We start from the raw sequence: 13,065 nt of genomic DNA on the forward strand, positions 1-13,065 counted from the left end.
CCATAAAGAACAACAAAGCGCTTCAGTTCCCATGCTGAATGACAAGCTTAATGCGATAGATGGAAAGATGCTGCAAGATTTGATTTTCCGTTTGCTATTTGAGGCTCTGATTAAATTCATGATTGAAAGGGATTATAGAATGGTATTTGTATCTGTGGTTTGTGTGTACGTTTACTGTTAACTGTTTAGACTTTAGTGCCTATGTATTATAGGGAGTATGTGTATAGCATTTTGATTACAATCGCTCTTCGTCGCTCCAATTATGCTCTTCGTCGCTCCAATTATGCTCTTCGTCACTCCAATTATCGTACTTTCTGTCATGATTGGGTTACAAAATAGAACACAAGGTTGCCAGTCATATGTATATCCACTGTTAGCCAGTCATTTTAAGATCGGAGATACACATATGACTCTGTGACGCATCATTCACTAGTGTTACATGCTATGAATCTTTGAGCTTCAAAGTTGTGGTTTTGATCGTAGGCATGAGGAAGATGTATTTACATGAAACGCAGGATTGGTCGCACAACTCCCAATTGTTCGTAGCTGATGAGTTTACATGCTACGAAGAAATTGTCGCACAACTCCGCTTTTTCTCTGTTAGCCTGTGGCGCTTTTAGCTACAGTGGGGCGCATATTTTATAGCACGGCTGACAATATTAAAATGCATCTAATGTCAATGTCAAAGCGTGTAGGATATTTTTCTTTCAAATTCGAAATTAATATTTTTAATTTCGGAGATAATGTTTTTAAAACACATGCGTTGAAAACAAAGTTGCGTATGGATGCTGTAAAGACATCACCAATGAAGGCGATGAAAATCCAACCTCCGATCAGAAAGTCTTATGCATTATTATGAATATTGATGTTTACATCATACACAGTACTTCATTGTTGATACAATGTTTTCAAAAATACCCTTTTGAATCGGAGGTTGGAATCGCTCTAAAAAATTAAATACTGGTATGCGACATTTGAAACCATTTACATGCTACGAAGATGAAAAATATGACAAAAATTTGTAGCGTGTAACACTAGTGATTGAAAATATAGACTTATAGCCTACAAAAGCCAACCACTTGTATAATACAGTCGACACCTCTACAACATGTTAAACAATCCGTTCTGAGAACGTTTGCGCTATCGGGATTTTACTTTATACGAAGTGTAAAATACATGTAAATAGTCTAATCCGTTTCAAGATGTTTCCAAAATCTCTCCTTTGCTCCTTAAGCTTTAAAAAAAACTTAACACTATGGTTTAACTAGCTGTGCTACCCAGCGTTGCCCTGGTAACGCCGGGCTACCACTCTACCGCCTCTACCACAGAGCCACACTATGTCGTTGTAGCTCAGTAGTAGAGCATCCAGATAAGAAACTTGTCGATGCATTGGTCGTGAGTTCAAATCCATCAGAATGCAGAATTTCAATATCAAAATTTTAATAGCAATAGCCGGAATACAGACAGACATACTTTGAGAAATATATATATAGAGTACTGTACAGTAAAGGTATAAACACACTAGGCGATTTTATCGCGAGCGTCATGAGGAGGGCGGAGATATCGCTAGCGTGTGCATAAACACACTTGAGCGATTCACTAGCAAGCGATATAATGGGCACGCCCACAAACTGCCAATAAAATTCCGTGTCATTAGTTTCTTCGGAGTTGTTAATAAATTTAGGTCAGTCAATACGGCGCCGTCTAGGCGACAACGTAAACAACTTACGCATTTGTTATTAAACCTATCTCACTTTCACGGATTGTACACTGCCTACACTACAAGGAGACATAAGAAAAACGATTATTGCATTTTTAACTGTAATGTTTTTCACAATTTTTATACATATTTTATTTTGTAGTGGTTTTTTATATTTAGGCCTAATGTATTAAATATTTACCGTTCTCAAGATGGTCAACCTGCGCAACGATTGACTCCAAATGTTGGTTTTCAACTTAGATTTTTTGTAATTTTTGTTTGTTATGATGCACATGACTGGGAGTGCTATTATTAAATTTATGAACAACTCAGTGCTCGTTCTGAAGATGTTTCAATATTAACAAAATAGCAAATTGTCGCTGCTGTACGTTGGTGAACATCAATAAGAAATAATTACCCGCCATAAAATTGCATTCTGGTAAAATCCAACCAATCGAAATGCATCTCGCTAGCGATAAAGTTGTGCAGAGAAAGTCTAACGTTATCGCTCTGGATGAGCACGCTGGGTGAATTCTAGCGCAGATTAGCGCCACGCAGCGCGATATCGCTCTAAATATCGCCTAGTGTGTTTATACCTTAACTGTGGCATTATCAGTTTATGTCAGCAACTTTTCCTCTTTTCATAACCCTTACACTTTGTGTAGGGTTTGTGATTACTGTAATATTATGTTAAGTTAAGGGGACCACACATCTTCAATGCCGATTTAAAATGATTTTTTCACTTTTCTTCACAGTCTATGCTACAAAGAAAAAAATACAATACATAGGCCTACTACCCCTATATGTCATTTTCTCTCTCAAGTGTGACAAGAGAGAAAACGATACTTTCAAGGCTAACAATAGGGCTCTTGTTATCCAACTTGAATTCGAGTACCTGCGCCAGCTTGATGCTCTGTGTTATATGGAATTTATTAAGTAAAACGAGGTGTAGGTTATAGGAGCCTCTACTGTCCACGCGTGCGGTAAATGTTCAAACTGCCATTGAATATATCCACATGCATTTTCCTATTTATATTGTAAATACTTCGTTGATCTCTTTTTATTGAAAGTAGCTTGGAACTTGTAAAGGCCGACTTTAAGTCTATGTTATGTACTCCGGTCAACACCAACCATGTTCCTACTTTCACCGCAGAGGAGTATGCACAGAGCACCATTGATGTTCAGTAACATCGCTATTACCTATTATATGTTTATTACGCAGATACGACTGGAGTGCCCCGTTCTGAGACACCGCAGGACACATATAGCCACGATGTGGTAGAGCTCTCGAGTTCCGATGATGACTGTATGATAGTGGACCACGATACACAGGAACACTCAGGTTTGTTGTTTATTCTCTTATTTCTCCATCATCAACTGCTTCCTTTGATGCATCACCTGAAGCATTCTCTTTATCAACTCTTTCAAAGCATTCCACCAGTGTACTTGCTCGCTGGTTTGGTGAATTGGTCTGCCTAGCACATGGCTTTGGGAGGCGCTTTAGTAAATGAGCTACATTTCAGTGTCTGAGAATCTTATAAGTTGTGTGCAGCAGTTTCCCTTTTTTCAATGAGTTTCTATTTAATGTATTATTATAGAAAAAGGTAAAATGGTAGTAACTTAGAATGCAAACATCTGACAATTATAGTGGCATGTCTGCAAATTTGCATAGAATGCAAATTTGCAGACATTTGCAGGCATGTCTGCACATTTTGGAGACATATTGTCCAATTCACTCATGTTTTGCTGATCTATTTTACTGAAAGAAAGTAATAAATTAAAAACAATGCTAGCATTAAGTTGAGCGTTGCCCTCGGTTGGATCCACACCGTCACACGGTGTGGATTTTCAATGTAAATTATTACACTGTTTTCATGACTACAGTCCATGAACCCACTCATTGAGGACAATTGCCCATATTGCATGTGAACGTGCTTTATAAAGTTTCTGATTTGTTGGGTGTTGGAGTGTTATTGAAACATGATGGCCTTACAAGTGGAAGTGGAGAGGCTGGAAAAAAGTAAAAAAACAGAATTTCTCAACATTAGCATAAGGGTTAGGTTGGTTTAAACTTGACCTAGTCTGGGATGGAGTAAAGTAGCCTGTGTATCCATATCTCTATTTCTGAACCTCCACATTCCCAAAGCCACATTTCCATCAGCCTGTCTCCAAGGTCAAGTAACAATTAGAGATACCTAATTTCTATCCTGGTTGTTGTCTTTGCTAGTTATTAACGCCATAGCAAATTACTGCTAGGCTTTTGGCTTGGTCAAAACCACTGCAATAGTGGCACAGTTGTCTAAAGTGATTTTGCAACATCTATAAGGAAATTTTTAAAATATTTTGTGGTTTGCGCTGGTAACTATGCATGAAAAAATTCACTTTTTGTTGTAATCGAAAATTTTTTGCAATAATTGAATATCCAACATCTTGAGTATGCCTACTAGGGTTTGTGTCCTAATATGCTAAGATGCTGTGGCATGATTTATACATGAATATGTAGACTTATATTTATGCTAGTACACTCATACAAAGTGAGGTCTATTCTTAGGATCTTTGCCTTGAAACTGTTGGCATCATGTTGTTACAGCAGTTCATGACGTATGTGGGATCTACTTTTTCAAATTACCTTTTTCTACAGTTGGAATACTCAGTTTTTAGAGTAGAGAGCTTAGTTTTTCTAGAGAAACCTGACCATTAATTAGGACCACCAACTAGACATGTCATGGGTTATATAAGCATTCTTTGACATTGTTTCTGTAGCCGGATTTTAGCGATAAATTATTCAGAGATGAAGATGTGATGTAGCGACTGATGTCTTCTACTGATTTTTGTTTAAAAATACACAGTACATTATTATGGAATGGGATATACGAAGCCATTCATACTGCCTTATGGGGCTCTAATGAGAAAAGAAATTGTAGCATGCAAAGTGAGTTTTAGAGTAGAGAGCTTAGTTTTTGTAGAGAAACCTGACCATTAATTAGGGCCACCAACTAGAGATCATGTCATGGTTTATATAAGCATTATTTTACATTGCCTCCATAGTGGCATTTTTAGCAATAAATCATTTAGAGATGATTAGTAGCCACCGTTTACTTATCGCATTGTTTACTGGCTTTTGTTTAAAAATATGGAGTAAATTGTTTTTGTGTGGAATACACGAAGGCATTCATACTGCCGTATGGGCCTCTAATGAGAAAAGAAATTATAGCATGCAATATGCCTTCTTATCTTGAAATGTATGAGTTGTTTTATTCCGTTAATAGATGAGTTCAATCCCTGTTCGGCGCAAGGCTTTTAGAAGATTTTTTAGCTGTTTGGAAATATCTGACCAACAAATTCCGTTATAAAACACATTACACATATTATGAATTTTATGTGTGTGTATAGATATTATATATATATATATACATGTATATATATATATAGATATATATATATATATATATATATATATAAACTGGCAAGCATGTCCCAGCAAACCAACCAGATATAGTGGTGGTAGACAAGGAGAACAAGAGGGCTACTATAAAAGATATAGCAGTACCTAATGACTACAATATAGCCAGCAAAGAAAAAGAAAAGGTAGAGAAATATCTCCCTCTTGGAGAAGAAATTGAAAAATGCTGGAATGTAAGAACAACTGTAATCCCAGTAGTCATTGGGGCACTGGGCACAATAACACCGGCACATAAATGTGGCTTGCCCAAATACCAACAACAATCAACTCAGGTGAGTTGCAGAAAAGTGCGCTATTGGGAACAGCTAAGATCTTGAGGCGAGTGCTCAAACTCCCAGGTCTCTGGTAGGAGACCCGAGTTAGAGCAGAATTTACCACCCATACGGGGTATCCGGGGTGAGGAAACAATTTTTTTTTTATATACAGTGAAACTCGGATAACGCAAACTTCAAGGGACCGAGCAAAAGTGTTCGAATTATCAGAGCGTTCAAGTTATCAGAGCACTGTCACAAGTCCATGGATTTACTTATTTATTAGTAGATACATGTACATATACAATCATAATATAAATCAAAAGCACAAATGGCTTGTTTCAAATTAAATGCTTCTAATGTAAAGTTTAAAACGTTTTTATCAAAAAGTATAGAGATTTTTCTATCACTTGAGATTGGTTTGTTGTTTGAGGTGATGTTATTGCCAGGACGTTTTTTAGATTGACGTTGGCAAAACTTGATCGTTGTTGAAATGCTCAAAAGAAAAGACATCAGTACATGTACAAACTATAATATAAAGCAAAAGCACAAATGGCTTGTTTCAAATTAAATGCTTCTAATGTAAAGTTTAAAACGTTTTTATCAAAAAGTATAGAGATTTTTTTATCACTTGAGATTGGTTCGTTGTTTGAGGTGATGTTATTGCCAGGACGTTTTTTAGATTGACATTGGCAAAACTTGATCGTTGTTGAAATGCTCAAAAGAAAAGACATCTTTTTCTTTTGAGCGTTTTACCCACGATCAATTTTGCCGATTTTTCTTGAAGTTTATGCAAAGATTACCTCACTTTACCTTGCTTCCGAAGGGCGATCGCTACGCGGATGTATGGTATAAATCAAATTTCACCAAACCTCTAGAAAAGTCGTTGACAAAAATATTTTGCCGATGGTGGTAATAACGACGCTTATGAATTACGAAAAGTTGAGGTTTACCTCTATGGCTTGGAATAAAGTGATTTTCTAAAGCTATAGCAACCGTTTCGGTAGCCGTTGGGCAAAAAACAGTTCGAATTAACAGTGTTGAGTTCGAGTTATCTATAGCAATTTATCATTACGTGGGAACGGACCAAAGAAACCGTTCGAATTAACCATGTGTTCGAGCTATACGTGGACGAGTTATCCATGTTTCACTGTATATATACATGTATATATATACAGTAGACGTTCCTTTAACATATACCTCCTATAACGTAAAATTCAGATAACGTAAAAAATTTATGTCAAGTTTTTGCTTCCTACTACATAAAAAGTTCCATATAACGTAAAATATCAAATCGGGCGAGTTTTCGAAATCGATTTGAATATTAGCTTATCTTGCCGCACTTGCGGAAGAGGAAACACCGTGCGTTTAGCATATATCTAAAATATATAGCTTTTGCGAAATCCTAGTTCGTCGTAATAGATTGTTAAATGTGTCGACAAAAGGCAAATAGAATAGCTGCGGAATTGTTTATGAATACAAAGGCGATCGATTGGTGCAGGTATTACAGCGTCAGTCTACCAGCCTTAATGTCACAAGTTGGAGTATCATGAAAAATTATTTTAATCCTAACCTTGACTCCTGGACAGTGATAGACGACGAGCACGTAGAACTGTTTTTTATAGTAAAAATATTTTGTTGTTTTGCTTTATTGTAGACGTACAAAATATTTGTTATTAGCTTTACTTTGCAAAATAGACTTTGCTGTTTATAAAAATAAACAAATCGTTGTAAGTGAACGTCGAAAATGTGCAATCCTTATCAAATTGTTGTAAATTTACCACAATCATGGTCTATAAAACCAGTGAGATTGATCATAAAAAGGAGAAAAGTTGTTGATGCAAACCAATAATTCTGCAGTTATGGTACAGTCTACTAATTAAACTTTCTCCTTTTTGCATGGCCAATGGGGTGAGTTTGGAAAGGTCTTGGAACGAATTAGGCAATTTACATATATTTTACTGTTATCACGTAAACGTTCCTGGAATGGAGTATTTACATTATAGGAGGTTCTACTGTACATATACTATATACATATAGTGTATATGTATACATAGGCTAGTACACTGGCAATCATGTGCACCGTGAGAGATCATCAGGTGTAATAACTATGTGTATAATTATTCTTTGTTGTGGAAACCTGGTTGAGTGGTACAGCCGTAGCAAGCTTGGCTATGAATCTGAATAGATAAATTTGATTTCTTTGTGAGGCAATTTTTTCCTAATGCTTTTTGCTGTGACTTCAGACATCTCTTATTATAGTTAATATCAAATTTAGGAAAAGAGTGGGCAGCTGTTTTCTCTGTGGTCAATCACTGTCTGTCTAATGCTGATGCAAACCAAGACCCTGAAAATCATTTGGTTAGAGCGTTCAGGTCATGAGCCTCCTTTTTGTCTCCTTTAACTTGTTCTTATTGTCAACAGAAGTGTATTGGCTGCACTTGTTTAGTTAATGGCGTTGGGTCATTAAACAGTGCTACAAATCTGCGAATTTATAAAATAACTAGTCGTAATCTATCAAACGTTTACGATAAGTATACAAAAACTATCTGTACTGTAACAAGAGCTCTGTCTGTCCGTCCGAAGCCATGGTTAGCTACTGGGTTAAAATATCGTTTCGTATAGGATTTGAACTCACGACATTATGCTTGAAAGATCAACACTCTAATAACTGCACCAAATGACTGCCCATTCACGTTTTAGAATAAATGTATGTATAGTTATTACACCTAAAAATCTTTCATGTCAAACTATGCTGTCAGGGTAGCAGCTTTTATAGTAAATGTAAAAACTTAAATAAAAACATTTGAATAAATTTATTTAGCATTATTAGCTTCTTTGCTGCTGTTACCAGTTTAAGTCTCACTGTCGCTCTCACTTACTTCACCTTCCTTTGGATTTCCAATTTAAAGTCATTTAAATCTAAAGTCTTCTGTTGTCTGGCAAAGAAAATCTCGGTCTTAAAGCCTAGTTCCCATATTGAGGGCGAGACCCCGGCGGTAATCTCGCGCAGCAAAATGCTTGCAATGCTATTCTAATGTTCACATAAAAGTGCGTTGCTAGTGATTTCATAATAGTACTACTAGCCATGCGGTCTCTGTTCTGACCTTCATCTGTACATTGCATTTTGGGGTGGTTTTGCCTGCGACTCTTCATGAAAGTTAAACAGCTCTGAACTCTGGCTTTGAACGCCTGCAGCTACGGGCGGGCGGTACTTATAGCCCTGCGGTGCTGTCGCCGGTGCTTGCGGCGTATAAGGGAACCAGGCTTATGCAGAGCTGCTACTGAGCTGGCTCAGCGTGGTTAAGAGAGCAACACTTGGCTACCAATCAGTGGCACAGTGAATCATAAACCGATTAAGATTTAGGTGCACTTGAAGGTGATTCACCTCAGAGCTATTTGTAGGTGTAGAGACTATCACTGTGTGTTTACTTAAGATTAGGTAAAGTGTATCTGGCTGGCATGTTATACTGAATAGAAAGGATTCGTTGACACATCCTATAGCTGGCGCTTAGCGAATTATCACTAGAGAGTATGAACACCTGAAGCAGGGGTCATCAATTTCAAAGATGAATTTTACATGTATATACTCATATGTTTAAACATTGAGTTAAAAGTTAAATATTTATCCAATAATGTTAGTTCATTTGTATTGTTTTACTATTAAAATGGTTAAATGAAGGCAGTATTTAGCATGCCCATGGCTGTTCAATAATCAATATAGAATCGGCAGGCGGTTTGTTACAATGAAAGAGATTTACCCTTCAGCTACTTCCTTCTCTCCCGATTACTATCAGCTTGATTATTGTTTTGTTAAGAGTATAAATTTGACTGGGGAGTAGGCATGTTTTGTAATAGTCATATGGCTATGAATGGTGTCTCATTTCCTACTAACTGTTTATGGTTGATGTTGTACTTCAGACGATAAAGTGCTAACCAGCTAGATAAGCGTAAATATGTAGTAATGATCTGTGACTCTAACTCACACATCCGTAGCCAGTAGCAACGATATTATATAGGCTAAAATTCTATAGGATTTGCCTCCCTCGTGTAGCGTTGCATTCAGGTGCTGCCAATTACCCATTTTTGCTGCTGACTGTTCGAGACAATATACAGTATTAGTTTACATAGCGAGTGATGAATTACGAACTGAGTTTTTTCTGTTGGTATGTTCGCATGAAATGGATACCTCTCTCTTTGATTCTTTGTGCATAAATGATGCACTTTTGGATATTCGTAAAACGTTCAGATTCGAATCGCTCACAATTTTAGTGAAAATATGGTAGATTTTGCCTTGATTGGGGTACACCATGGTACGTGGTAACCGAGTCAGGGATGGTTGTTGACTACGAATAAGCTCATATGTGACGACGCAGCAGCAAAAGTTGTAGATGTAGCAAAATTTCTTAAGCGACGAATTTTGCTGTTTATCGACAATATAATTACTGTTTCGATCTCTGATCGCTAAAAGCGACTCGCAGAAATAACTCCGAGTCATAGATATGCATAAGCCTATCCAGACAAGAATTTGTTTTACATTTTATCGTGTGTACCTCTCTCTATACAGTAGGTGGAAGGAATTTGAAAGCTTTTTAACACATAACAAGCTATATTAATAAATCCCGTGTCTGTCTGTTAGTCCACATCAACGCTATGTGTGTCTACATTTTCTGCTGATTTCATCCAGACTTCACACACACATATGCTTAATGCTTTCTGAGAGGCCGATAAAGATATTTTGGTTCAAAACTCTGTCTGGTTTCTGTGAACACACCTCTCAAACATTTTCTGATTGAAAATGAAACACACGTCGGGCACCCCTGGGCTTACCGCTAGGCATTGATAGACATGAGCTACGCTGAAGATTAGCGTGTTGCGATGACAACACAGAAGCGCTTTTAACAAAATCAGCTGGTCAAACCTGATTGCCATAACAAAATCGGATTCAAGAAGTTAAACTTACTAGTAGAGCGCCAGCAGTTTTATTAGTAACTTACAGTAAGTTTGTTGCTGAAGTAATATCCAGCTACTGTGCATGAAGATCTATGAAGACATTCAATATATTTCCATGCTTTAATGGGCATGTTCTACCATTTATTCAGACATAACTAAACCAATATTTCTGAGAATCTCATATTTCATGAGATGCGACTGAAGTTTGCAATGATTTATTTGTCTCTTCAAGTCGAATCCAAAGCTATTCTCATCTAGTTAACAAAACAAGGATAATCAATAATCAAAGTGAAAGCTTTATTCACTAATGAAATCGTAACTAATCAAATTTGAGGTGCGGTTGTACCACTCTGAGCCTATATTTGATGGCGAACAGTTTCATGTGTTGTCTTCTGTTGCTGGAGCTCTATTTGAACCGATGTTTTATTTGACAACTCAGCTGCTTTGGTGACTTTGTGACCACCCCTAGAGATTAGTAGCTAATGATCGTTAAAGTCACTTGTTTCTACTGATTTTTATTGAAGATGTAGAGGAAGAAGAAGATAACACGGATCCAGAAAACAGTGGTATTCATGTGGATGACAGCAAGAACAAGAGAGACAGCAAGGGTAGAGTCCTTGTCAACGTTGCCCACCCTAATGATGACCCTGACCTTTTTCTATCTCCACAACTGGCTCGAGTCGTGAAGGCTCACCAGGTTTGTAACGTTTACTCACCTTCCATTGGTTGTCACTTCTGTTACCATGTTATTTTCTATATATTAGTTCCCTCAGTGTATTTTTGTTTCATTCATGATCACTTAACAGCCTTATTAGGTAACTATTAGGAACTTTTGAACCTGAACATTCAATTTGACATTTAAAACACTACTAGAAAGTTTTAATAAATGAAGGAGACTCCTTACAGAATGAAGGGCATATTTTTATTTTAAATAAGCCTTTAAAACAGCTAAGTTCGCACACTTTCGCCAACTATGGGCCAGAGAACATAATTTTAATTAGGAGTTACTTTCTCATGAACACATTTATAATTTGGCATGATCAGTTATGCTGGCCAATGATAATCCTGAATCATTGGCATTATAGCCATATAACCAGTTATTTGCTCCATTAACTAAAAACAAACTCAATGCTAGGTGAAAATAAAACATTTTTGCTGGGTCACTCTCACGTATCAGAGGAGCTTTATGACTCAGTTAATATTTGTCATGAAAACATGTTATAAGAATATCATTATGAGTGCTTTATTATTACACGTTGTTTTTATTGTACACTCTTTCAGTGCATTCTAAGAATTTTGCACCTCTTGCATGCAACAGTCTATCACTAAAATATATATTATATTATTATTACAGCTATCACAATAATTCAGAAAAGCTTAAGATTACTTTTAAGTTTTGTTACGAAGACAGTGCATGCAGATTCTCCCATTTTGGCAGCGCTACAAATATAAAAACAGAAAATGTGCTTTCTTTTAGTCCTATATGCGGTGTTGTATTGGTAGTTGTAAAAATATGGCGTTATCAGTACCTGAACATATCATCAAATAGAGGGCAAACAGAGGGAGGCAAATTTAAAATTGATTTTAACATGGATCAGAATATGAAGCAGTGTGAAGGTTATACTTATTCACATTACGGCGTCACATTACTGTGTGAAGGTTATAAGATTTTCATTGCACACTTGAATAAAGGGTTTTCAAAATTAAATAACAGCAGGTGTGATAGAAGTAGTGTTGTTGGCTAGATTCATCTGTAGCGTTGGCTACATGTTTGATGTGGCAGGTTTTTTGCTATAGTTGTCTCGGCAGTTTTACTATCGAAATCTGGTTTTTTAAAGTTCACAGCTATTTGATTTTAATGTTCAGTTATTGTTAAGGATTATAGGTATGTTTTTTTGGGAAGTCTATATTCACATCCTGGGCGATCATTAGGTCTAATGCAAACTACTTGTGCTATTGCTAACTTATTCAGGGAGTTCATAAGTTTACTGCTCATATCTGAGTACTTGTTTATTTGATGATTTCCGTGTGTAGGTGACTCCTATCTGAATGTCGTACAGTGTAATCCTAACATATAATAATTTCTTCATATGAATTTTCCAACGTGTTACGTAAAGTTTGTGTAAATATTAGTCACAGATTTTGAATAATTTCCAACATACAAAGTAATTTTCAACATACAATGTTCACAATTCTCCAAAACATTGAAGTTTTGTAATTAGTTGATTTAAACTGATGAAAATTAAGTTGATTTAAACTATCCAGTGTAAGATAGAGTGAGTTACACTGTGTATCTCTATCAATGACTTTACCATAAAACCTACACATTACATAGCCTTCATTTCGATTCGTATGTTTCTAAAGCAACAATGAAAACTTTTTCATCGATCATTTAGTTTTTACATATAATTTAGTTATTCGCCTTCAGTTTACTCTGATACTGTTAATTTATTTATACATATTTCTCAAAGTATGTCTGTCATTCCGGCTATAGATATAGCTATAGGGCACGCTGATTATTTTATTTATTTTTTGTAAGGTTCTATTACTATATCCGGGGTCAAGGCTAATTCTTCTCACGATTACAATTATATTCGCTCTGTGGGAAAAGCCTTGACATTATCTCAGACAAAAACAGTACGATATCTCATTTTTGCATTTGTACCAGTATCGCGAGGTAGCAGTATCGTCGTATTCAG

At 36.4% G+C, this 13,065-nt stretch overlaps 1 protein-coding gene across 2 annotated transcripts in view; it reads left to right on the forward strand.

Moving 5' to 3' along the window:
* Positions 1-13,065, forward strand: part of LOC137391911 (helicase ARIP4-like) — a 63,184-nt gene that overhangs the window by 15,622 nt on the left and 34,497 nt on the right. For both annotated transcript variants that reach the window (XM_068078468.1, XM_068078469.1), the window contains exons 5-6: positions 2,922-3,041; positions 10,891-11,063. In XM_068078468.1, the coding sequence (XP_067934569.1) occupies positions 2,922-3,041; positions 10,891-11,063 (293 nt within the window). The remainder of the gene's footprint in view (positions 1-2,921; positions 3,042-10,890; positions 11,064-13,065) is intronic.

Source organism: Watersipora subatra, chromosome 3 (genome assembly GCF_963576615.1).
Source record: "Watersipora subatra chromosome 3, tzWatSuba1.1, whole genome shotgun sequence".
NCBI classification, from domain to species: Eukaryota; Metazoa; Bryozoa; class Gymnolaemata; order Cheilostomatida; family Watersiporidae; genus Watersipora; species Watersipora subatra.